The sequence below is a fragment of the Leuciscus leuciscus genome (genome assembly GCF_965113295.1).
Source record: "Leuciscus leuciscus genome assembly, chromosome: 8".
NCBI lineage: Eukaryota > Metazoa > Chordata > Actinopteri > Cypriniformes > Leuciscidae > Leuciscus > Leuciscus leuciscus.
The window spans coordinates 25,411,493-25,439,241 of NC_138732.1; the positions used below are offsets into that span (position 1 = coordinate 25,411,493).

The following is a 27,749-nucleotide window of genomic DNA, read 5'->3' on the forward strand; positions in this document are numbered from 1 at the left end:
TCTTAAAATGTTCATACTTCATAGATTTCACTTCTTCTTTTTTTTTCTTTTTTTTTTTGTGTGGAAATTTAGAGTTATTCTTGTAAAATAGTTTCCATTTTTTCTCTTATTTCTTTAATTATCTTTTAATTGTTGGGATAAATAAAGAGGTGTTGTTTCATATTAAATAAATCAACATGAACATTTATGCTAACGCTTATTAGGCCAAGAACAAAGTCAGCAGAGCATTGATCACACAGGAAACTACACGGTGCATTTCTAGAAACAGAGATAGGAATCACAATGCAAAGCCACATCTGAGCAAGAGCTGTAATACACGTCTGACTAAAAAACGATGAAGCCTGATTACATAGACAGTTATTAAATACACACAGACACTTATGTTTTCCGGTTAACAAATGTCATGCAGGCTTAGAACAGTTTTTCTTTTTTTTCTTTTTTTTATGTGTAAAATAATAATGCTGAGTTTTAATGGAAATACACATATTGTGCAGTGAAAGAAGTGCTGTGTGAATTTCTTCTGTGCTCTCATTTTAACAAATATGATTTATAGTGCAAGTCCTGATGGTGTGATATGCAGTTTTCTTCAAATGGTGTACACTTAATTTACCACGGGTTAACTCCAAAACAGACTCATTCGGGTCATTTGTATACATACATACATACATACATATAGCTAAAGAGTAAAACTAGATCCCATGTAAAGGGATACAACTAGAATAAAGATCCCACGTTTAGCTTGTAGACTGATCACAAACAGTGCAGTTTAGTTCAGTCTGGTTTATAACTAAAGTATTGATTTTTTTTTTTTACATACGTGTGTATATATTCCAAATCAACATTTCAACTCTCAGAATAGTTTTAGAATGTTATGCAATATGGCAATGTTAATGTATTTGGTCTTGGTGGACTAGATCTGCTGCTGCTGCTGTTGATTATTATTATTATTGACTTGCTACTGCTAATAGATACACAGACACACTGCTGTGAACATGTAAAATATGCTGCTGCTGCTGCTGCTTTAATATACATAAATCCCATAGCAGATCTAGGCAGGTGGAGCTGGGGGAGGTGGAGGGTTTCAGAGGAACACTGATAGTGCAATGCTGGACTCGGCAAACACTGAGCCAGACTATTTAAATGTTGAGCAAGCATTCTCTTTGGCTGCAGGATCGGCAGAGGCCAATCAGCTTGTGTCGTGTAGTAATGATGTGGTTGTGTGCTTGTAAAGGACCTATCAGCTTGCGCCCTCTAGAGTTTCATGACTGATAAATGAATTTAGTCTATATTTAAGATGATAGTTTCTCTTTCTTTACGACCTGTCCTGAAGACACACTAAGCCTGATCAACTAGGGCTCTTTCTAAGATCTTTTAGCTTCTCATAAAGTTGCAACTTGTACTTTTGTGACAAAATATGAAACTTTCACTTGCTGCCCTTTGATGTTAACTCCTTACACGACTAATGACTTGTACTTTCCTCAAGTTAAAGAGTTAATATAAAAGCATCCATGAAAATGTAAAATATGTGTAATGTATATGTATCATCATACATTTATTTAGTAAGTTGTATTTATTGTATACATCTAAATTTTTTTATTTAAAAATACCTGCATGTAATTACATATGTAACTTGTTTCTGTAATTACACCTTTTACACTGGTGACCGTTCCTCTACCTCTTAAGCCACCCTTAAACCTACAATAAGTACATCGTACCTAACATTTTTATGGAAGTTAAAACTCAGGTTTGAACCACTGTAAACTGATGCTGACTGCTTCAGTGTTACGCTCATCTTCAGTGTTTCTAAATTAATGTAATAATGACCCCAACTTCCATTTTTTTTTTTTTTTTCACAAATAAGGGCATGCGTTTCTAGAGTTGAGAATCTCACACTATCCAGCAGGTGCCAAACTGAACATAGAGAGACAATAGAGCGACAGCACCCCCTGCAGATATGTAGATTTTTAGTAAATATTGTAAATATTTAAAGACAGACAGATAGACAGACAGATAGACGGATAGATAGATGGATAGATGGACAGACGGACAGACAGATAAATATTTGACAGACAGACAGACAGACAGACAGACAGACAGATAGATGATAGATAGATAGATAGATAGATAGATAGATAGATAGATAGATAGATAGATAGATAGATAGATAGATAGATAGATAGATAGATAGATAGATAGATAGATAGATAGATAGATAGATAGATAGATAGATAGATGGACATAAGACTGAGCTTATTTTTATGCATGAACGCACACTTAATCATTACAAGCAAAAAAAATTGCATCCAATCGTTATAATATGAAATATTTGCCATAAACCAGTGTTATTTTAGTATTATTTATATACAATGTTTTTATTTTTCATATTTATAGTTTTCATTACAAAAATCATTTTAATTTTGAAATTTTAATATTTCTGTTTAACTTTATTTTAATTTTAGCACTCATGTTTTCAGTTAGTTGCCAAGTCAACATTTAAAATGTTTGTATTAGTATAAGTTAGTATAAGCATAAGTTTTCATCATATGTTTTATTTTATTTGTAATTAAAGAAAAAGAATACAGTAACAACACTGCCATATAGCTAACTCTGTGTGTGTGTGTGTGTGTGTGTGTGTGTGTGTGTGTGTGTGTGTGTGTGTGTGTGTGTGTGTGTGTGTGTGTGTGTGTGTGTGTGTGTGTGTCAAATGATTGAAAACAATCTAAATCTAAAAACAGGGGGAAACAAGAGCCCTCAACAAAATATCCAATATCAACAGACAATGCTAAATAAAATAATAATTAAAAAAGTCACACTATTTTAAGGTACTCTTGTTACAGTGTAATTACTGAGTAATATTAATTAACAAACATGTACTAACTATTTAATAAGTGTTAAGGTTTGGTTTAGGGTTAGTTGCTTGAAATTATGCATAATTTACTGTTGTTATTATAGTAAGTACAAGTAAGATGTGTAACAGGGACACTGTAAAATAAAGTGTCACCAAGAACACTTAAGCTGAAAACCAATATGAACTTCCGATAGACTTGTTGCAAGTTGGAACAGCAACAACAAAAATAATACTTTATCTAATCATTGATATCATGAAAATAAAGCCGTAAATCTTTCATTATTTTCCGAAAGTGTAAAATCTGACCTAGATAAGGTAGCCTACATGCATCTCACCGAGCTTTTTCTTGGCACAGCGTGATTTATCAATCATCTGTTGTGGTTTTGTGGGGTCTTCAAAGAATGTGTAAAAAAAAAAAAAAAAAAGGTTAATAAACATTTGCATCACTGTATTCTGTCTGATGCACTGTCTCTGCTTAATGTAAAATGAAATAAGGTCAAAGGGATGTGGGAAACGTCTTCTTTGAGACGTACAGATGGTGATTGAGGCTGAATGACAGAGACACTCACTGCTATTGTTGCATTAATGGAATCTCTTGCTACAACACTGGACAGAATTAGCTCATAATTTAAGACAAATGACTAAGAAATAGTGCTTTCGACACTCGGAAGTAAGAGTGATTCTTTTATTAGGATTAAAACACAGTTTTGGTATATTAAAAGTTATGCCAGATGACTCCAGCTGTCTTTATGTACAATAATAGTAAGCAAAGTGTCTTTCTAATTCTTTTGAATTCTTACTTTGGAGGGAATTCTCTTGTTTCAAAATTCTCTGAAATCTATTAGCGATTGGTGGTGGGTGTGAGTGTGACGTGTAATCAACTTCATCATGGAGATCACCTCAGCATCACATCCTCTACACACTATAAGTAGATTGACTGATCAGCGCTGAAGCTATGAAGACCTGCATCTCAGCATCTGGACGCCTCAAGAGGAATCAACATGGAACCAAGCATGAGGACTTTCTTGCTCTTGGCACTGACACTTGTAGCCATTAATGGATCAAAACCTCAAAACGAGAAAATTTACTTAAGGGAAATCATAGAGAACGTGGAAAAGATCCTACAAGACCATTCAGACAGGTCACAGAAGGTAAGAATCAATGTCGATCATTTTGGTCTTGTTATGCAACAGCTCTGAAGAGGCAAAAAAAAAAAAAAAAGATTCGAAAAGTCTAACAACGTTCAATCTTTCTTCCGTAGATGCTTAACAACTATGTGAAAGACGTAATTCCAGGCGGAAGCTGCTCAGTAAGTTGAATTTTATATCAAACTACAGTATTTAAGAACTAATGTTTATGATGGTAAAAATATTCAAATTCAAAATGATCTTTTCGGTTATATAGAAGGAAAACCTTTGCCAAGCAGCAATGGTCCTGAAGAACACACATCTTAACCACACCGTGCTACACAGGAACCTGTTTGCCTATGCCAAATACACAGGGGTAAGTCTTCGCCCAATATTCATTCATTGAATTAGATGATAAACAACAGATCATAACCCTTACCATACTGTGTCTATATTATTGATGTAGCATTCTGCTTAAACCAATGCTATGTGCTGATAGTATTAGCATGATTCTCACACTATAGATTTTTCCATTGAAAAAAAATAACAGTAACAAAAAAAGCCAATAAAGGTAGTCATTTACCTGCTATCAGTATTCTTTCTGCCCCTATGGTAGCACCAAATGGAACTGTAAATGGAACTTAATTAGTTAATAATTCTGTAAAAAGTGATCAGTTGACTTAACTTAAAAAAGTGAGGAAACCTGTTGCCTTCAAATTAAGTAATAAACTTCATGCATACTTGAAAAATAATGGAATTATCAAGTTCACATAACTTAATTTTTTCAATTACGCATGAAGTTTATTACTTAATATTTTTAAGGCAACAGGTTTCCTCACTTTTTTTAAGTTAAGTCAACTGATCACTTTTTACAGTGCAAAGTATGAACTATGCCTACACTGTAGATATACTTATTTTAGACTGTTTAAAGAAAATGGTTCAATGTAATCTAATATAACTGAATGTGTTTTGTTTTTTCCTCCACAGCACCACAACTGTAGCGTTCCAGCTTCAGTCAAACATCTAATGAAGGAATTTCTCACAAAAATCAAAAAATGCTGCCAACTACTCAATAATGTACATGTGAAATGACCTTAGACTTACTGCTCATGCTATATTTTTGTATTTGCTCATATTTATGTCATATTTATTGTATTTATGAATAAAAATATATGGTGAATTTTTAATTTGGAATTTGATTACTTTAAAAAGAAAAACAATGCTACATTTTTACCTTGTAAAATAATTTAATAATTTAACAAAAAACAAAACTGTAAATGTAAACATTTTTACATAATACATTAGACTAATGGTTTTACTACAGTGCACAAGGGAAATACATTACAATTAGAGTAAGCTAAGCTAATGGCAAGGGAACATGGCATGCACATTCTCACTATAAAAAAATGAAGTAGCATAGCTTGTGTAGATGGAGCTAAAGCAATTGCACGCTGCCAATTTTATAAAACATTAAGATTAGATTGGTTTCTCAATAGCATATTACCTGATGGCAAGCGCGTCTCTTGTGTCAGACCAATAAGCTGCTCAACACATGCCAGCACAGCCATCAGTGTCAAGCCGAATATACAGTAACAGTGTTTATGTTAAGGTGAAATGTGCCTTTTGGAGTGCTATCATAATGGACATTTTACCGCAGACTATCCTCACCTAAACCCAGCTTTGGAGCAGCTCTGGAGTTTCACATATGATTTCTTTTCATCTACACTTAAGTCAAAGTGCCTTTACGTCACAAGAATCAGTATTCCCTAAGACATATACTGGACTGGCCTTGAAAATGCACAAAATATAGTGGTCTTCATCAGACAAAAGGCTCACTGCAGCAGGGATTCAATCACTGCCTCTGGTTTGGAGGAGCGTTTCCTAAAAAAAAAATAATTAATAAATTAATTAATACTTTCATTTCATTAAATTGATCAAAAGTAACAATGAAGACTTTAACATTGATACAAAAAAAATAATATTTCAAATACATGCTGTTCTTTTGAACTTTCTGTTCATCAAAGAATCCTGAAACAAAAAACATCACGGTTTCAAGAAAAATATTAAGCATCACAACCGTTTTCAACATTGATAATAAGTAATGACAGCTGAAAATTCAGCTTTGCCATTACAGGAATTAATTACATTTTAATATTTAAAGGAAAAATAGTTATTTAAAATTGTCATAATATTTCACAATATGACTTTTTTTTTTTTTTACTGTATTTTGATCAAATAAATGCCGCCTTGGGGAGCATAAAATACTCTTTTCAAAAACATAAAAAAACTGAATTATTATAAAATTTGACTGGTAGTGTATTAACTTAAAAGACCTAAATATATCAATTGTAATATTACTGTTGTAACTGTCTATTTTTACTATTTTTCTGTCTGTGGTAACACTTTACAATAAGGACTCATTAGTTAACATTAGCTAACAAACTAACAGTGAACAATACTTCTACAGCATTTATTAATTAATATAAACAAAGGTTAATAAATACTCTAAAAATATGTTGTTAGTTCATGTAAGTTAAAGCATTAACTAATGTTAATGTAAAGTAAATAAAGTAGTCGATTTACTATTTATTAATTACGGTTTATGATCAAACAAATGCAGGCTTGAGCATAAGAGACTTCTTTCAAAAACATAAAAAAAATCTTACTGACCCCAAACATTTGAAAGGTAATGTATAAAACGTGAGATGTTTGACTCAAGATCAAACCAAACACTATTGTTAAAGCTTATATTTTCTTTGGATTATTTAATTTAATTTAATAATAATATAAAAGTAAAAAAAAAAGTTTTTGAATCACTTTTCATACAAATATTATATATATATATCATTATGGACACAGAATATTGAGATAAACTTCATGCTTATAGTGCCCATTTCAACAATGAACTAATCAATTACACAGACTCGCTATACGATCAATAAGTTATGACAACATATGTTTTTATATTGCTTTAACTCAACAAAACAACTTTTTAAAATAATTTATACAAGTTGCAACATTTTTTTTAAGTTAGTTTAATGTAATTTAAGTTTAAATTACTTAAAAATCCAAGTTGATTGTACTTAAACATTTAAGGCAGCAACTTTTTTTTTTTTTTGGTGCTGTACCTTTAAACAACATCTAAAATCATACAGCCTAGCATCATGCACTAAACTAAACTGAAGGATTATTTAATTGTAAATGTTGTAACATTTATATTGTGACTGTGCCTCCGTTGTGCAAAGGTGTGGACCACAAAGTAAAAACACGTAACACCTCACCTACGACTAGTTTTCGGCCTGGACTTTCCGCTCTTTGATGTCCGAGGCCTTTCTAGTTTCATTAGGGACTGTCTCATGCTCTCCTCGGTGTATGCCAGATAAACATGGGAGAGGTCCACTTCAAATGGCTGAGTCACGAAAGAGGGACAGAGGACAAAAATTAAACATGAAAAGGGAAGAGCATGCATCATGTGTGCCTCTGGAAAACATTCGATCTGAACTGACACTTACATCTTTTTCTTTCTTGTCGGACACAGGTGTCTGTTTTCTCATGTTGTTGCCTGTATAGGCCACGCATTTCTACAAAAATAGCAAATAGATCAGCTGTATTACACGTTTTCATTGCTCCCAAACATCATGCCAGATCGGAGAGGATCGCAGAATGAAATGTGTTCAAGAAGCTCACCAGCTGCCACTCTCCAATGTCCTCATTCCAGTGCACATAGTTCTCAATCATCTCCTGTACACAAGACAACAAACAAGATGTCCTTTGCACATTTTTATAGTAGGGAACCTGAAACGCTGAGATAAAAAATTAAGCTAAGCTCAGACACTCTGAATATTCTTTTGGGGACGTTTGTGTGAATTTCATCTTTTACAGACCATAAATGCGTCAAGTTAAAAAAATCCTCATTATTTCTTCGGTCTTCTTTTCTCTTAATGTCTTCTTTTTGTTTCACAGAAGAAAGAAAGTCTTTCTTTCTTTGAAACGAAATGAGGGCGAGTAAATGATGACACAATGGTAATTTTTGAGTGTACTATCCCTTTAGAACTTTCTGCAGTTTATTTGCCAGCTCAGTTTTGGCGTTTTTGCCTTTGTAGTGCAAGAGCAGCAGTTCACACTTTATATTATCAGCAAAAATATCAGACTAATCTGATCGCATGTTAATTCATGCATGTGCTACGCCCTGAAGTGCTGTTAGTGCAGGAGAAAAACTAAGTAATGCCGCCTTTTACAAATATTGAAAACTAGAGTAGTACTGTACAAAATTATACTGTAATTACTCCAGTGGTCATATATATATACAGTACTGTGCAAAAGTCTTGGGCACGTTAGTATTTTCACCCCCCCCAAGAAAATGTTTTTAAGCCAGTTGTGTATATATTTTGCTGTAATGTTTCAGTAGGAAATTTTCATTGTTTCATTGTCATTGTTTCATTGTTTACATTCCCAAACGTTCACTTTGCCATTAATTGTAATAATCCAGTGAGATTTGAGTCTGATAACAGCTGGTATGTTTAGACATCATCGAGTCTGTCTGTGATCACGTCTCAGAAAAAACTGAGACAGACTAAATTCAGAAGAACTGCGATGCTTGAAGAAACCTGCCTGCAAAGCTACCTGAAAAACTATGTGCAAGTGTACCTGGACAAAAGCAGTTTTAAACAAAAAGGGTGGTCACACTAAATATTGATTTAGTTAATATAAGTTAATTAATAAAAATCTATTTATGACATTATTTTTTAAAGCATCCTTACTTTTCACAGTACTGTAGCTTTGCAGATAGGTTTCTTATGTGTATATATGTAGATGCTCTAGATGTATTGTAAATTCTTAGTTAATGTTAACTTATGTAGTTAACAAATGAAACCTTGTTATAAAGTGTTAACGAAAAATATATATAACGTGTCCCTGGGGTTCTTTACAAAACAAAGGTTTTTTTTAACATGGTTGGAGTAGATATGGTGGGAAGTGCAGTTAACAAGTGTTCATCTTACATGTGAACTCCTTCAATACTGTTTAAAAAGCATATCGGGAGGTCGGTTGAGCTGTGATCTAGATTTTTGATCTTAATACATCATGCCAGCTTTCACTGTTATTCTAAAATATGTCAACAATAAAGAATGAGTAGGTGTGTCCGAACTTTTGACTAGTAATGCATGTGCACCAGCATAAATATAGACCTGATATTCTTGAGGAATAAAATTATCAATGATGAGCATCTGCAGACGCAGCTCTCGGCTCAGCTGCCGGATGTTTTCCAGCAGACCTTCGATCTCCCTGTGATGCTCTTGCTGCAGATCAGCCATCTGAAACAGAAGAGACAGAGTACTTCAATATCATGTCAACTATGCTATTTGAAAGCACAAGAAATGTACCGCACCTCAGATTTAGCTGCCATCAACATGGTCCACACTTTCTTCAGTTTCTTGGTCTTGCCTTGAGCTTCTTCTTGTAAACTGGTGTATTTCTCCTCAATGTCCAAGCGCTCTTGCTGTTTTAGAGACATTTGCGACCATGATCCATTGTGATATAAAACTATACAAGAATATTGGTCAAGAATGAATCTGCTAAAGTCTTATCATCTTTACCTCCTTTTCTTCCAGTTCTCTTCGGAGCTGCTCAGCCCTCTTCCTCCTCTCCTCCAGTTCATTGTTGGATTCTTCCAGAAGCTTCTCTTGCTCCTCGGCCTTAGCCAGTAAATCAACCCCACCAACAATAACCCTCTTTTCCAGAGCGGACAGCTTCTCAAGTAATAAGTGATGTTCCTGTCTGAGATACAGAAAATAATACAAAGCATGACACCATTATACTCATACACCCATTATATTATTATCTATGCCAGTGTTTTTCAACCGGTGGGTCGCAAGACCGTTTTGAGTGGGTCATGGAGTGTGTAGTCAAAGAAACATCAACAACGGTAATTGTAAATGTTTTTTTATTTTTTTTTATGCGAGACTTTTATTTTTAAGGATGTGTGTGAGAGCGGTTGACTCATCTGTCATACGCAGTTTAAGTGAGAAAAACGCGTTGTCCTAAAATGTTACAAAATGAAAATTCCTGTCAGGCGCTATACTGTGCTCACGGCGCATGCAAATGTGAAAGTGTGCGCTGTATATCACTTCACTATACTGTATACTGTAAATTACGAGCATGCACCAAAAAATTACATAACTGGTACATCATGTGTTAGCTGGGAAGGATTTGCATGCAAGTATGATGTTTATCCTTTTCATCAAGATCAGTGTCCATTTGTTTTATTAACCGTTCATTTTAAAATTGTGTATTTACCATCGTAACTGTAGTTTCTGTAACCCTAACAGAAAATACCACTTTATTTTCACTTTGTGTTATTTTCTATATTTTTGATGACTATGGTGGCTCAAACCAACTTACTAATTGTATTGTATTCAGGGCCGGGGGAAGACAATCCAGCGCTCTGGGCAAAATAGGAATATGCCGCCCTGATACATTTTTAAAGGGGTCATATAATGGTACATGCACTTTTACAAGTTGATTGTACTGAAATGTGTGTTGGCAGTGCCTGTACACAACCATCATAAAATGATAGAAATCCATCCAGTGTTTTTTTTTAAATCTTCTTATACGTTCCCCCCCCCCTCTCAAATCAAGCTGTTCGATATTGTGACGTCACAAAATCGACGCCCCTCCCACAATTGCTGATTGACAGGAGCGTTTCAACACAGACCCGCCCTTGCTCGTGAGCAAGCTGTCAATCATAGCCGGCGCGGTCATTGTTGATAGCTGGAGCACTGTCAGTCTATGAGCAGAATGGCGGTGTTCTGTTCTTCGGTGCAATAACGAACACAGCAGTCATATTGATGTTCCTAAATCCGAACCGCTGAAGACGCAGTGGCTGAGTTTGTTTTCGAAGGGAATATTCCCCACGATCAACGTCAATGCTTTCATGTTTGCGCGAATCATTTCACCAGACTGCTTTATAAATGAGGGTCAGTATAAAGCTGTTTTTGCTAAGAAGCTGCTCCTGAAAAAAGGATCAGTACCAACTATTCGTGTTCCTGCTGCACCTCCAGGAGAACTGAAGTGAGTGTAACGTTTTATTAACCTTTATATTAATATTTATATTAATCTTTGCAAATCGCGTGCACGCTTCACGATGAATGCGGCTATTTTTACACTCAGGGTACATTACGGCATGTTTTTTATGTACGACGTTCTCAATATAATTCATAATCCCACGTTTATAATGAACAACGCGTTATGGTTATTGTGTTATTATTACAAACGGTGTACGCACAGAACAGAGGGGCGGGGTCAGCAAAGCTCATTATCATTTAAAGACACATGCACTCAAACGGTGTGCTGAAAACAGAGCTGTTTTTGACCAGGTAAAATGAGTGTTTTCTTACAATACTAATGAGAATTTTTAATTCAAGTATATTACAAACTTTTAATTTAGACCCTAAAGAATCATATTAGCTTGTACAAAAATGGCATTTTATGACCCCTTTAAGAAAAAAATTCAATTTATCACATATTGACCCCTACTGTTGACTTAAGACAAGTGTAATTAATACAGTTGCCTCACCATTTAAAAGAGAACCTTTCTTGCTTTGGCTGCTTCAAACTCTTCTTATATATTGGACTAATCCAATTTGCGACCGATTTGGTGCTCAATTGAAATTTCTGCATTATTTCAAAACCTTGAAAATCTTATGACACTGGTTATGTTTACATGCACACCTTTTGTTTCAATCGGACTGAATTCATTTTGATTGATGAATCCAAACGTAGCGTTTACAATGTACAAACTTTACATGAAAAAGTTAAAACTTTTAAAGTCTAAACTTTACATGAACACTAAAGTGATCGGGTTGATGTGCAGAATAGATTTTTTGACATGCGCACACTGCACAAAATATACAGTTTCCCACTGTTTGCGAATAATAACTTTTCTCCTACATTGGTTCTTTATTTGTTTTAAACAGCAGACTTAATATCTGTCTCTGATCATAATTTGGAGACAATGAGCATATGAACCATTTTGCCGTGCTGCTTATATTTATCACGCAGTAAAAATGCCCCTCCTCGCGCCCAAAACCAGGACTGTTGGGACGTTGTCCTGCTCCACTTCACAGACGCTCACTGAGTGAAAGGAGAATTTTAGAATGACGGGACACTCATTTATATGACATGTCATATGTCATTACACTATTTCTAAGTCATTTGCACATGTGCAGTGTTTTCAGTTTCGGTTTTCAATCCGATCAAGTGTTTAACATGTTCTCTCGATCTTATTTGAAAACCACCCCTTTCAATCCGATCGAAATTTAATTTGGATAGAGCTCATTTGGATCGATTAAGGTGTTTACATGATGGCTTATTTGGTTGCATGTAAACGTATTGTCGATCGCAAAGTTTGAGACGCTTGTGCTCGTCATGGTGCGGCGCCGGCGCTCTCTATTGTCTGGCGCCCTGGGCAATTGCCCAGTTTGCCCAGCGCTTCCGCCGGCCCTGATTATATTAACGGACACTAGTTTAGGACTGTTATTTAATAGCTTAACCTTATACTGTATATTCATCAGTGTTAGTCATATTTTTGAGAAATAAATTTGCTTGGATCAAAATCCTAAACATTTGAGTCGCAGCTTAATGACTATGGGAAAATGGGGTCCCACGACCAAATTAGTTGATAACCACTGATCTACATTAGATTGCACTGAAATTTGTGCTGGTAGGTTTAGAGATCACCGTTTCGGTGGACAGATCAAAGATGCCAGCACCCGTTAAATGAATTGTTACACAGTATATCATCTTACTGGGCTTTGAGAAGGTCCTTCTCTCTCTTCTCAAGCTCTGCACGTGCTTTGTTCCTCTCTTCCTCCTCCATGTCCAGTTTGGCCTCCAGCGCCTTCCTTTCCTCCTCTATTTTCGCCTGCATCTCCACCATCTTGTCAGGAGACACCTTCTTCCTTCCTGAGCATGACACATTCAGAAAAGATATAAAAACCTCAGCAGAAACGCTTAGCACAAGAAATAACATCACATCAGATCAACATCACATCAGAACAATACAACCATTTTGTAGCAGCGATCTTACCCAGCTTAAATTCATCCCAGTTTCATTGTAAGCTGACTGACAATGCTCGCACAAAAGCACCATAAAGCTATACAGTATTTCATGACTATTTGATCTGTTTGCACAGTAAACTTATAGCTAGTTCAGACATTTTTCACATGAGGTTTTCAAAGGTTAATGACAAAGTGATTAACTGCTGTCATGGGTGAATCTCACCAAAAAAAAATGTTCAGGTCTTATTTCAACCCAAAAATAATAAATAAATTATATTTTATATTGAGAAAATGGATCCTGTATTAGTATTACTAACAATTTCATGACAGGCTTTGAGACATTCACTGGAGGCTGCAATAAACGTCAACACATTTTTCTCATCCTCAATGTTGAAGTCCCCCTGCAGTCAATCATTTTATCCCTTAGAACACATCTTTGATAATCAAGATGACATTTTTATTTTTATTTTTTATTTCCTCGTGCCTTAAAATAGCTTGAATTTAACCCTACACCCTTGCTTAATTTAGTATACATGGAGCCATGAATATGCAAATTATGCATGATGACAACACGTGACGTTCTATTTGGAGCTGTTCATGTCCTCGGACTGCGAATGGGTTTCCATGGTGACACTATCAACGCTTAAATAAATCTGCAGCGGTCAGGTGGTACAAGTAAGAGCTCTCAGAAAACATCTTACAACAAGCTGTAATTACGTAGCCTGACTACGTTAGACTTCGTACTTCCGCTCAATTTCAGTTCGCTTCTGTACTCAGTCTGAGATAGCGACCTATCTCCCAGTTTTCCTCCGGCCTCAAAACAGCCGGCCAATCAACGAACAGAGGGCGGGCTGAGAGCCGTGACGTAGACGCTGATTGTACCGTGGATGCGTAGATTTACTTCACATAATCTGCAAAAGTCGTTCACAGCCATGTTCACTCCGGTATTTCGCTCGATGGTTTTATTTTCGCATCATACATGTGTTTACAGTGGAAGTTCGATGCGGCTGAGCTGGCGCATAACACACGTCATAACCAAACGTTATGTGATTGGCTTACGGGTAACCAATGATTTTAAATTTCAGACAAGCGCCCCCCCCGCGAGAAAGACAACGCTTTTCAATTATGCCCTTCCAGACTCTGTCTACGAAGCAAAGCAGCAGAGTTTGGTATTACCAGGCTAGTAATTACAAGCTCTATGAGGACATGAATTCTTTTCACAAGCTGAACCTTGGTAATTTCAACATTAAGCCCCCGCCTCTACTCAATCACACCAGCTCAGACTACCTGATCCACTGTAAGGCAAGGCAAAGCTAATTTATTTATATAGCACATTTCATACACTATTGTAATTCAAAGTCCTTTACACAAAAAGGAATTAATCACAATTTTTACAATTAAAAACACAAAAAGGAATTATAATCACAAAATAAAAACAAGGAAAATTAAAACAGTTATAAAAGGAATTAAAAGAGATAAAGATAATACAGTTATAAAAGGAACTAAAAGAGTAAAAAGATGATACATAGATAAAATTCTCATCTGCAAAACACCGGTGTATCATATTTTTCAATTTACTTCAGTATCAGCTCCTAGTTTTACTCTGAGATTTTCCCATGGTGACTACACTGTGTCTGTAGTAAACGCTGCACAATGGCACGTGGAAATATTGGTTTAATTCAGCCATATATGTTTGAACCAGAAACGGATCCAGAAGAAAAGGAGAGCGAATTATAGGGAGTCGTCTACAAGTCGATGTATCAGAATGGTAATGTGTATCACTCTCGGTAACACTTTATTTTACAGTGTCCTTGTTACATATGTTACATGTACAAACCTTGTAGTAATAACAGTAAATAATGTCAACCAAAACCTAATCCTACCCTAAACAAGTAAGTACATGTTGTTAATTTTTATTACTCAGCACTTAAATATATAATTACACAGTAACAATGACACCTTAAAATAAAGTGTAGCCTTACTCTCTACAACATCTGACACATAATAATTGATAATTACACACATTAATTGATATAATGATGACTACATTACCAAAAAGCTAATAATGTGTTGGCGGTAGGAAAGGGGGCATTTTCAAACCACATTGGTACGTTTACACGACAGAGACGTACTAAAAATGTAAAAGTTATTCCTACGCGTTTTTTCTGCATACAGACGACGTCATTGTCAAAACCATCCCAGTTCACACGGATCCGTGAAAATGACTAAAGTGCTGTATTATTCATGCCAGGCCAGTATATGGCGATGTCACTTTGTAAAGAAACACTCTATAGACTGAACACGTAATCCGCATGACGTCACAGATTTCACAAATGCACTTTTTTTTCCGTTTACACAGAGATGGAAAAAAACAAGCACTTTTGAAACCCCGTTTTCAAAAGATTGTGTTTTCAGGCTCCCACAACGCCATTGTCATGTAAAAGAACGGCCAAAACAGTTTCCATTTTTTTGTTAAAAACGGTGTCGTGTAAACAGTCTTTGGTTCTCTGCAGTTTTAAGGAGAAACTACTGAGCAATGACTAATGAATTTGCCAATTGTTTGTCTTAAACCACATTAAAATCACCACATAGACATATAAACAACATTAAAAACTTGATTTTCATTTTATGACTTGATTAATTAATTCTTACATAAAACATAGTATAGTATAACATTACCCACCTCAAGTCATCTGAACAATCTCACCTTCCTTTCTAAAACACATCCCATTTTCAATTATTTTCAATTAAAACCCAACACAATTTGGCAGGTTTCATACATTTTTGATGGTCAGCAAGAAGCTTTAATGATCTCAGAGCATTTGTGACTGAGAAAGGAGCAGAAAAATAAGATTCCAAAGCTAAGCACTAATAAGCTGATGATAGTTTGCATAATGTGTCTATGGCAAAGTTTTTAAAGTGACATCCACTAATGATGATTGAATTCAATTTCTCACACTTAATTTGAAGACTTTGGTAACACAGTAAGACAGTAACAGAGTTCTAGAGTCTATTTCTAGAGTTTGGAGGTGGCGGGAGGTTGGGCTGGTGAATGGATTATGACACCCAAGCCCATTGCACAATAAGAGAAAAAACACAAGCACATATCATATCATCATCTAAATGTCTTTTAAAAAGGAATCAAGTCTGCAATTGGGTCGGAGTGAAATGACACAGCATTAGGCTGATGCAGAAAAACTGAGGTGCACCAGAAAGGAAGATGATTAGCATAAAGTAATCAGATGTGAGTTTCAGTGAGAAAGTTGGTGCCTGTGATCCATTTATAGAGTTCCTGTCGGTAGAAGTATAGTGTCCTATATTCAGCTCCTGCTGTGTCACTGAGTCTGCTGCTACCTACTGATTCAATTTACAACACATCTGTTTTATGGCACCTAAAATAAAGGCTTGACTGGTGAATAATTTAATTCATGTCATTTATTAAAAGTTATTAGAAGCTAGGTTTATATTATGATTAGCAACGGGTGCCACATTGGAGCTTGAGCATTCAAGATTAATGTAAGTTCTTTAAATTTAATTTTAATTGAGTAATACGCATTGCACAGTGTGTGCTATCTGAGGCTTTGAATACAGTTATGTTCACTACTGTTCACAAGTTCGGAAAGAAATTAATCCTTCATTCAGCAAGGACACACTGTGATAGAGAGCTGGAGTTGCTTCTCCATCCCTCAAAATTGTGTTCTTTATATCTTGCACCGTGCACGTTATAATTGTTCATGTGGGTTTTTACTGTTTTATGTCCTGTTGTTAGAAGAGCGTGCCTAACCTCTAGGTACGTGCACACCCTGGGAAGTGGGGAATTGCTCATTACTAATTTAAGAAATATCAGTTGCGCAAATATTTGTTTTTCTCTTGCATGTATTTATTGATTGTGTTTAAACTCTTTGCATTAATCATTGAGGGAACTTGCTGAAATGTATAGAGAGACAAGAGTTAGTTTTACAGAAAATGGTATGTTCCATTTGAGGCAGGGGGAACAGAGAGTGGTTTGTGGCTTAATGCAAAGGTTGTTAAAGCTGCTTGAGCATGAGAAACTTCAGTCTCCAACAGTTAGTGAGAGAAGTTGGTGCTAGTTTTAGCACCTCAACAGTGCTAGCTTAGACCGTTTTTTGTAACCTTTGTTTTTATTTTTGCTCTTTCACACGGTTGTATGGACCTTTTGCACTTCCTTGCCTTTAAAGTATTCAACTTCTTGTGGAATGACCTTTAAACGGACGACTGGTGTGATTCTCCTTGTGACGGCTCAGGTCTCTATCACACATTAAATCGATCAAAAGTGACAGTAAAGACATTTATAATGTTACGAAAGATTTGTATTTCAAATAAATGGTTTTCTTTTGAACTTTCTATTCATCAAAGAATCCTGAAAAAATGTGTCATGGTTTCCACAAAAATATTAAGCAGCACAACTGTTTTCAACATTGATAATAATAAGAAATGTTTATTGAGCAGCAAATCAGCATTGTGTGTACTTGGGAAAAGTGATTAAGGGAGCACAAAAGGTGGGAATAACTCGCGTTTTCCATGTGCTGCTCCATCCATCTCTCCTCAAAATGCCACAAGGCAAGCTAAGATGCTCTTTGGATGATTCTCAAATCATGCTGGAGAACATGATCATCAGGTTTACCCTGTGCAGCGTGAACGCTACTGTCATTAAAGCAGACCAAATACTAAGCCATCCTGATATTCACGTTTATTTTTCAATCCAGCTTTTCACTCAAATTGAGGCTGATGATAGTATCTTATTATAAGAAAAATTGCATTCATCTGCATTTTCACCAGTGGTCCCAGACTGCTGGGCTGCATGTGGGCACAATCCGAGTGTAGAGTCATTGCCAGGCATTAACTGTTTTCACTCATGACGCACAATGAAACTCCCGTTTGTCTGATCTGATGGTCTAGACAAGCAAACCAAAGCCACATTGTCTTTTCTTTCACTGATATGTTGTGATATCCAGAAATTTCAACCTAGATGACGCCAGGGGATGTGCAGTGCATCAGAAGGTTTATAGACATAAATTCAAAAAGGTTTTATAAATAAACTTGAATGAAAGTTTAACCTCTTTATGTTCTGCAATAAAGCAACATTACCCAATGAGATCAAAGACAAACACACAGAACGATCTTGAAAATGAGTTTGTGGTAAAAAAAAGTCAAAACCACAGACTGCATCATCTTTCTAAGAGACCTCTCTGACTAATGTTGTCCAGTCATGAAGTGGAAAAATGCATACCTCTTCGTTTCCTGCGTCTCTCTCCTCCCTCACCAACTTCATCTTCACCTTCATCCATGTCATCTGATCCACTGCCATCAGAGCCAGAGATCTCCTCACCTGAACAGTAGTAGCAAAGCATTTCTCAGCACTGAACATGTATAAATACTCTGGCTCTGTACCAAACCCTAAAGGGACTCTAACTTTGATAAGTGCATCTTCCTTTGATCAATACAGTCAAAGAAAGCAAAAAATTAGGCTGCCTTTCAAGACACCATCTTTGGTCAAATTCTAAAGCAAAATAATGTTTTATGAAAGTTAATAAATATTACTTTTCTTTATATAAATTTAGTGAAAATAGTACAGAAAACATACACAATTGTTCAAAGTTTTTTTTTTTTGCAAGAAAAACAACAAGGATGCATTGAATTGATCAAAAGTGACAGTAAAGACATGTTACAAAAAAATGTCTAAGTAGTACAACTTTTTATAATATTGATAATAATATTAAATGTTTCTTGAGCAGCAACTCAGCATCTTAGAATGATTAGAATGAGGATCACGTGACACTGAAGACAGGTGATGCTGAAAATTTAGCTTTGACATCACAGGAATAAATTAAATGTTTTAATATATTCAAATAGAACAAATTATTTTAAACTGAAATAATGATTTCACAATATTACTGTTAAATATAATTTTACCAACATCACCAGCCTTTTACTAATCAACATGCTAACATAAAACTCTAATTAGAATCAACTGTGAGTGTTAATTGGGAGTCTTATGCACCTCATGTGTGACCGTTAGAAGGTAGTTCCCAATGAAGAACACTTTGAAGCTCATGAGGGTTTAGACCAGAGGAAATGAGTCACATCCTAAAGACTATGACATAAACACATTACATAGATGAAACTGATGTGTGGTACCTTCTTCCAGTTTTTTCTTGAGCTCTTCAATTTCCTTCTGAAATTGGCGCAGCAGTGCATCCTTGGGGTCCTCATTAATTCTGGCCTTATTCTTGATATTTTTGGCGCGGTTAGCATAACGGAGAGTACTGATGGTCTCATCGTAGTTGTAATCTGCTGGGCCGATGTTTGCACACTGCAAAGTAACAGATCATCAAAACAGAATTATACTGTCTGCAGTACTTTGACTGAAATCGCATTCATTTCTACAGAGTTTTAATCATAACTAGTAGAAAAAGCTCATAACTGTGTGCACATCGACTATCGTACCATCATGGTTTTAGAGTTTCCTCCTAGAGAATCCTGTAACAGTCGGGTGAGTTTTGAGTTCCTGTAGGGCACGTGGGTGCTTTTCCCATCCACTAGTGCAGAGATAACATTTCCCAGGGTGGACAGGGACAGGTTGATTTTTGTGGCTTCTTTAAGACGTTGACCTGTGGCACCTGTTTTTCCTTGTCTTTCAGATCCCTGAGCAATAAAACTATTCAGTAACAGAAAGGAAACCAAAACACTAAAGTTTATCCACACGATGAGGGTCGCTTACCGCAAGGTCGACCAGGTGTAGCTTGCCCATGCGCACATGTTGATTTCCATCTACACCTTTCTCACTGCACTCAATAGTTATGGTGAAGATGGCATGAGAGCGAGAACTGTGCTCGTTCATATTAGTCGCACCTACAGAACCTGGACAAAGACAAACAACACAAATTTTGGCTATCTTTGGGCTTCCTGTCTAGAAGGCACCGAACCCAATGCCAAGTAAAGTTGACCCTCGCTCTAATATTCTCACTTTGGTCAACACATTTTTCTATAATTTACTATTATAATCAGTTGGGGAAAGTTACTTTACTCCCCAAGAAAGTAACTAATTGTGTCACTGTGTTACTTTTTTATGGAACAGTACTTTTGCGTTACTTTTTCTCACCTGGGCTGGGCATTAGGGCTGTCAAAATTGCTCAAAAATGACGTTCGAATATTCCCTCTAAAAAACACACGAATATTCGAACTATTCGAACATCTGGTCGCATTTTGTCAATGACGCGCATTACGTCAATAACAGGACAAATTAATACAAAGAGACATAGGCCTACATACATTTGTATAGGTAGTTAATTTAAGTTTAAACATATTTGACAATGTATTACCAACACAAAACCAAGTAAATAAACTAATGGCCAAGACCGCAGACCTCACTCTCGCTCACTCGCAGGCACTCTTTCTCTCTCTCTCTCGCGCTCACGCTCTCTCTGCGCATAACGGTTTAAATTAACAACAATAAGCACATGTTGAGTGCTGATCAAGAGTTTTGTGCAAGCAATTTAAGGTCGCGACTCTTGTCCCAAATATAGCAGGCTTCATTCAGTGATTGAAACAAATTTATTAACATTAATTTAAGTTTTACAGTATAGAACCGACATTGAACGCTCCGAGCTAGCTGTGCTGTGGTAAACATGGAACATTTCTGTTTAACGTTAAATAAAATGAGGCACACAATTCCGAGAAATGTGACAACAAAGAACTTTTACCCTGAGGTTCATAAAAAATAAAGCGCTATTAAAAAAGAAAAAGGCTACTTACATTATTGGTGCTTGTATTAAAAAAAGGAAAAACTGACTGCAATTTATTCCATTGTCTTTTAGTGCACTGTCAACTTTCAGCAGTGACGCTGTGCTAGACCAATGTAAGTAGCCAGGTCACGAGTCGCACTACTCGTGACCTGTCCGCGCGCGCCCACTCGCAAAGCAGACAGCCGCGCCTCTGCTTCCGCGGGCGTGTTTTTCCATATTCGAAATTCACATTCGAATATTAATTTTAACGTTCGAATTTCTGTTTTTTAAAACTATTCGAATATATATTCGAATTTAGAATATTCGTTGACAGCCCTACTGGGCATGCTTGTTTGTAATAACACACAAAAAAAATCACAAGAGGAATTTCAAAAAGACACCTGTAGAGTAAAGGATGTAGCTCAAACAAAACCTAACCGCTATGCTGCAATTCTGAATCGCAGAAGAATAGGACGCAGAAGAAGAAAGTTCAACACTCTTACTTGAAACAAACGTGATGTTTATCTAAAGTAAACCACTTGAAACATTTGTTGGTTTGAGCTATTTCAATTACTCTTGTTTGATTTGTTCATTGTAAACAGCTGGAAGTCTGTACATTTTGCCAATAAACCTGATTTGACATGGGAGTTGAATAATTTCGGTTACAACTGTATGTAATCTGATTACGTAACTCACATTGCTTGTAATGCGTTACCCCCAACACTGATTATAATTAGTCATTAAAATTCATTTTAGACTTTTGCAACCAATAAAGAAATAAAGCAGTCATCCATGCTCATGGCAAAACATACCCACATAAATATTACATATTCATACCCACATTTAAGATATATTTTAAAGACTTTACTTATCCAAATCTAAATATTACTTTGCATTCTGAAAACAAACTAGTATGTTTCATTTATTCAATAAAATAATTAATATATACTCACGATTTTTGTGTCCAAGGGTCATAATCCGATCCATATCGTCAGCATTGTTTACCACATATCCAGAAAGATCCTTGATATAAACTCCTACATCAGGTCTCTCCTTGACCTGTATTAGAAGTTTAGCATTCATTCATTTGTGGCATTTACAATTCTGAATTTAAGTTGCACAACAAATTGCCTAATTTCATATGGCTGTAGTAAAGTCAGACTTCCTCAAAAACAATGAAGTCTTACATTCATAAGGTTACACTACCAGGTTAAAACTTTAACATGGTTTCCACAAAAATATGAAGCAGCAAAACTGTTTTCAACATTGATATTAAGAAAAGTTTCTTGATCAGCAAATCAGCATATTAGAATGATTTCTGAAGGATCATGCGTGAAGACTGGATTAATGGCAGTATTGCTGTCTGTTTTACTGTATTGTTAATCAAATAAATGTAGCCTTGGTGATTGTGAACTTAAAATGTATGTTGTTATTTATATAAGCCAGTGTTTGTTGACTCTAACTGTGGAGAAAAATACTGAAACCATTGAAAAGCTGGAAGCTGAAAACATCAAATTAAATCCAATATAGAGAAATATTTAATAAACAAACCAGCAAAGAGTGTGCAGTTATCAAATTAGTTTGAATTATCAACTTTTTTTTGACGGGTTTAAATTCAGTGGAAGTCGGTGCTGTTTTCAGTAGAATTCTGTGGGGGCAGATTTCACGCGGATGTATGCATTAGTCAAGTGCTTCATCATGACCAATATTTGGAATGTCGGATTAATGGCACACCTATTAAGTGCAATGCTGGGGGCCTCCCAGAAGCAGGACTGAGAAACACTATCATCTCAAGCTCTCAACTTTCAGATATGCTGAAATATGTTGGTTTCTCACCTCCAGCCTCTGCATCTGGTCCTTTCCTAACAGGTCTCGCACCTCCTCATTGTATATTTCCAAATACGAAACTCTTACCAGAAACCTGTGGTCACATAACACATGTCAGCAAGGGTTTATCTTAATACTGGTCACACCTCTGATAACGTTGAGAAGATGGATCATAAGAAATCATGAAAATTCATTAATTCAACACATTGAATAAACACATTAACCCCTCAACCACACAGCACTCAAAAACAATTCCCTTCTCACCTGGTGTCTCCTTCTGCTTTTGCAATGTGGCCAAATACATGAGCAAATGAATTTGGAATGATGCCTCTGAGTTCAGGCACTGCCCTGACACCCTCCATGGTGAACGTTTTCCCTGTGCCTGTCTGACCGTATGCAAATATGGTTCCTGAAAAAAGAAATGAATCATCATTTCATACTTTGCAAAAATAGCCAAATAGATAAAAACTTGGCAATCTATGCAATAAATATTTATATTGTCTTTTACTTACCATTGTAACCCTCTAATACCGAGTCAATGATGGGTCGAGCTGTTAAATTATACACATCCAGCTGTTTGCTATCTTGTCCGAACACTGTGTCGAAGGTGAACGTCTTTGGCGGCTCACTAGTTATATCAAGTTTGTTCACAGTAATGGTTCCTCGGATCTCGTCCACAGTGACGGCCTGCTTGTGTGCCATCATCTTCTCCTTCTCGTTGAGGGGTCGACATCTCACCACCACCTTCACGTTATCACTCACCTCCATCTTCTCTGGTTTATCCAGCTTATTACTCTGTACAAATACAAACCAGTTTAAAAACATTAGGGCGGGACTGTTTGCCAGCACAATGGAAGTCGGACATAAACGTGTGAAAAATTCATCATAAATTTTTTTTTATTTTTTTTTTTATTGTAATCGATTTTGTCAAATCTAAACTATAAATAAAATAAACAGACAGTTTATAGGTGCATTCACATCTTGTTGGAATTACCGTAAATACGAGATTCTGACTTGTAAAAAAGTGTTAATGTCTTCGTAGAACTCCTAATTTTAATTTATAAACACTGAATTTGTACCATGTGACTGCTGTACCACCTGACCACAGCAGATTCATTTTAACAGCTCACGGGCTGCCATCTCGTAATGGTGTGAACGCAGCATTTGACTGCCCCTTAGTTGGGGCATCATTTCTAACAATTTTGTTTAAGAAGAAATGTAAGTACGTTTATTGAATGCTGCAGTGATAACGTAAAAACCCAGAAGACTAATTCACCACTGGTTCCCTCAAGATTTTTCCTATGGGGTTTTATAAAGGGGTTTTTCAATTCATGAAAAAAATAAGGTCTGGTAAACATAACTTGACAATACTTTCTATATATTTCTAGATACTTATTAAAAACATACGTTTTTCTAAATAAAAAATAATAGCTTCACTTTCTTTTTGATATGGGTGTGTATTATTTACACTGTTAAACTTTCAAGAATTGTCAAGTTACATTTACCACAGACCTTATTTTACTCAAATTGAAAAACCTCATTATAATAGGAAAACCAGTGGTGAATTAGTCTTGCTGGTTTGGACATCATCCCTGCAGCACTCTATTGTCAATTCTAAGTTACCTTTGTTAAAGTATAATTTGACTATGTCAGATATTACAAAAATGTTGGTAACACTTTATAATATGGGAGGACCAATATGCATTAATTCATGCTTAACAAATTCACAGATAATCTTGAGTTAGCATATAGCCTAGGCCTAATTCATGAAGAACTAAACCATTCATTAATGATTGCCACATCTGCAACTAATAACGAGTCTATCTGATTAATAGATTAAGTCATAGGCCTATAACAACTAAAAGTGTCGATCTTGGATTAATTCCATATTAAAGGACAATTCCGGTGCAAAATGAACCTAGGGGTTAATAACACATGGGTACCGAGTTGAACGTTCTCTGGGATGTGTTTTCATGCTAATCAAATGTACCCAGTTTTAGCTCGAACCACTGATTAGCTTATAACGCTAGTATATAGCCTAGGGCATAGAGTAAGTAAAAAGAAATCGCTAGTTAATATCACTAAAAAGGCTCAAAATAGCCCCACACTAACATGGTAGCATAATGAATAATGAGGGTCCCTACATGCAAACCGAAGCATTGAGAACTTTGTAAGTGACAGACAGTTTAATAAGAAGATACTTTATAAAGACAGTACACTTCGCGTATACAGGCCAGCGCAATCTTTGGAAAACAGTCTCGACCAGTCGTACCACGAACGCACAGTTCACAGTTTCAGATCACAGAAGTCAAAGTTCAGCTCACGTAGCACCGCGTTCGTCATTCTATATAGATCAGTGGTTTCAACACTATCAACACCTAAATAAATCTGCAGTGATCACGTGGTACAAGTAGGAGCTCTCAGAAAACTCCCATCTTACAAGCTGTAATTATGAGCTCCACGAGGACATGAATGCTTTTTACAAGTTGAAATCTGGTAATTACGGTAATTACAACATGGCGTGCATGCTTCAGTTAATTACCACAATGGGTCGAAGCCATGCTTCTCAACTTCCAGCTGTCTGTTTTGAATGAGTCACGAGCTGATGATTTGCAAATATATCAATCTTCAATGCTGCATGCACACTCAACGGACACTTTATTAGGTACACCTTTCTACCTGCTTTTTTACGCAAATATCTAATCAGCAAATCACATGGCAGCAACATAATGTATTTTGAGCGTAGAGATGGTTGAGCGTCAGACTGGGGAAGAAAGATGATTTAAGTGACTTTGAACGTGGCATGGTTGTTGGTGCCAGACGGGCTGGTCTGAGAAACTGCTGATCTACTGGGATTTTCAAGCACAACCATCTCTAAGGTTTACAGAGAATGGTCCCAAATAGAAAACAAATCCAGTGAGCGGCAGTTTTGTTGGAGAAAATGCCTTGTTGATGCCAGTCTGGTCAGAGGAGAATGGCTGATAGAAAGGCAATAGTAACTCAAATAACCTCTCATTACAACTGAGGTCTGCAGAAGAGCCTCTCTGAACCACAAGAAATAAAACTTGTGCACTCAGTTTGCTGTTCTTAGCTGACAGGAGTGTCACCGGTGTGTCTTCTGCTGCTGTAACCCTTCTGCTTCAAGCTTTGACGTGTTGTGTGTTCACTGTTCAGAGAGGCTCTTCTGCAGACCTCAGTTGTAATGAGAGGTTATTTGAGTTACTATTGCCTTTCTATCAGCTTGAACCAGTCTGGCCATTCTCCTCTGACCTCTGTCATCAACAAGGCATTTTCTCCAACAGAACTGCCGCTCACTGTATATCTTATACGTACAGCGGCACACACCCGAAGCACGCACACACAGAGTTGCACGTTTCAGACAGCGCACAAAGATCGAATTGAATCCTCTTTCGCGTCTCCTGGCGCTTGAACAGACACATATATACACACAAAATTATGTTAAAATGCCTGTCTCGCCAAGTATTTTCATAAACCCAGTCGGTTATGTCTTAAGTGAATGTAAACAGCTGAGAAAGAAATTGGATCCATTCATTAGGTCTTAAAGCGACAGCAGCCATAAATATCTGCTGTGTCTATTAATGTTAACCTAATCAAACAACAAAACAAAGTTGTTGCTTTAACAAAGATTAATCTATATTAAATGTATACAGTGAACACTATGGTGTTATTTTACATTTAATTAACACATTTCTGTACCTGAATCCTAATGTTAGACCTTACTTTATTTGTAAATTTGTTATATTGTATTTATCTATGCTTGTAATTTGTGTATTTGTTCTTATTTTATTACTGACTGTTCACTAGTCTTTAAAAACGTTTAATTATTAAAAGCTAGATTTTTGCTGTGGTACTAAAGTACTTAAAGTGGACTTTAGGCAATAAATGAAAAGCAAAGTTACATTAACCCCACCATTTTTTTGTTTGTTGTTGATCTGAAAAATGATCCGATCTGTGACCAATATAATCCAATGATACCTTGCACCACTAGTCAGAATTTGGCATTAACAACATAAAAGAATGGATCCATCCTTCCTTGTATCAATGGTCCAGGCTGCTGATGAGGTAATGGTGGGGGATATTTTCTAGGCACACATTGGGCCTTTTAGTACCAAATGACGACCAACATGGACCAAAATATCTGAGGAATGTTTCCAGCACCTTGTTGCCACAAACAAGACACAAAAAACTCCAACTCGGTAAGTAGCAAGGTGTACCTAATAAAGTGGCCGGCCGGTGGGTGTATGTCCACTAAGTTAGTTGACAAATAAACTAGTGAAACTGTTCATTGTTTTATACGAGCTTATTTTGTAAAAGTCACAGAAAGAAAAGAGCCCATAAATAAAGAAAGACAAAATTAAGGTATTTTATGGCTTCTCTTGTAATATTAACCTTTACTGTAAAGGTCACCGGTTGCTGATGTCTCTGATAGGTGGGGTCAACGCTGTTGCTAAGCAGCGGATATGATCGGCCTGTTTCGAGCTAACGGCTAAATTAATCGACAACAAAAAGGCAAATTCATTTTTACACGCAGAACATCCCTAGTTATCTGCTGTACGCGGGTTTTTTAATTATTTCTCATGAATCCAAACGTGAATCTGACTAGTTGAGAGATCTTAACATTGTGAAACCCCTTCAATTTGCTATGATGCTAATAACTAGCAGGCAGCTAACGTTAGTTTGTTGTGCACAAAACCACTCTAGCCATTAAAAGGCACAAAATCATCACATAAGAATTAAATGCATCATAGCAGTTAACGATAACGACGAGCGCGTGTTAGAAAACGCTGTCAAATAACAGTCCGTGAATATTTGCATGAGATTCTGGTTGCAAAGCGAAGGAATGATTGGAAGGTGGGGCATAACAACACACATATTACACAGCGATAAATACAGATAGGAGATATCAATCTTACCGGCATGTTAAGATGCGGATATATGGCTCTTTATTAAGACCGTAATAAACGCGTTTTCTGAGGAATGACACTCGATGAGCTCATTCGGGTGGATGTTGTGTTTTTCCAGTGCCGATCCCAACCTCAACCTGCCGTGCCCAGTGATGCGGTTACTGGACATGCGCGAGCGGCAATGCGCGCTCCTGATATCACCCGGACATAAACATATTTA

The 27,749-nt window shown here is 36.3% G+C and overlaps 2 protein-coding genes across 3 annotated transcripts; one reads left to right on the forward strand and one right to left on the reverse strand.

Moving 5' to 3' along the window:
* Window positions 1-2,794: 2,794 nt before the first annotated feature.
* Window positions 2,795-5,871, forward strand: il4 (interleukin 4). Its single transcript, XM_082177774.1, has 4 exons — window positions 2,795-3,999; window positions 4,110-4,157; window positions 4,253-4,351; window positions 4,963-5,871. The coding sequence occupies exons 1-4, from the start codon at window positions 3,850-3,852 to the stop codon at window positions 5,065-5,067; spliced, it is 402 nt and encodes a 133-aa protein (XP_082033900.1). The 5' UTR covers window positions 2,795-3,849; the 3' UTR covers window positions 5,068-5,871.
* Window positions 5,203-27,704, reverse strand: kif3a (kinesin family member 3A). Of its 2 annotated transcripts, XM_082177732.1 has the most exons (18): window positions 27,539-27,704; window positions 23,117-23,399; window positions 22,869-23,013; window positions 22,614-22,698; window positions 21,731-21,836; window positions 19,775-19,914; window positions 19,501-19,698; window positions 19,192-19,366; window positions 18,284-18,382; window positions 12,780-12,936; window positions 9,570-9,750; window positions 9,362-9,472; window positions 9,162-9,287; window positions 7,663-7,716; window positions 7,488-7,556; window positions 7,257-7,384; window positions 5,967-6,003; window positions 5,203-5,856 (listed from the first exon to the last, which is right to left on the reverse strand). In XM_082177732.1, the coding sequence occupies exons 1-17, from the start codon at window positions 27,542-27,544 to the stop codon at window positions 5,994-5,996; spliced, it is 2,073 nt and encodes a 690-aa protein (XP_082033858.1). In that variant the 5' UTR covers window positions 27,545-27,704; the 3' UTR covers window positions 5,203-5,856; window positions 5,967-5,993. The 2 variants fall into 2 exon arrangements, with proteins under 2 accessions (XP_082033858.1, XP_082033857.1); XM_082177731.1 differs by lacking the exon at window positions 5,967-6,003.
* Window positions 27,705-27,749: the final 45 nt, after the last annotated feature.

Bases quoted from the DNA above. Each gene is read 5' to 3' on its own strand.
- il4 (XM_082177774.1), top strand. From the start codon at position 3,850: ATGGAACCAAGCATGAGGACTTTCTTGCTCTTGGCACTGACACTTGTA. The intron at 4,000-4,109 runs GTAAGAATCAAT...TTTCTTCCGTAG, and splicing joins ATTCAGACAGGTCACAGAAG to ATGCTTAACAACTATGTGAA. The intron at 4,158-4,252 runs GTAAGTTGAATT...TCGGTTATATAG, and splicing joins TTCCAGGCGGAAGCTGCTCA to AAGGAAAACCTTTGCCAAGC.
- kif3a (XM_082177731.1), bottom strand. The intron at 9,751-12,779 runs GTAAGATGATAT...TCTGTATCTCAG, and splicing joins AAGGACCTTCTCAAAGCCCA to ACAGGAACATCACTTATTAC. The intron at 7,385-7,487 runs GTAAGTGTCAGT...TTCGTGACTCAG, and splicing joins CCGACAAGAAAGAAAAAGAT to CCATTTGAAGTGGACCTCTC.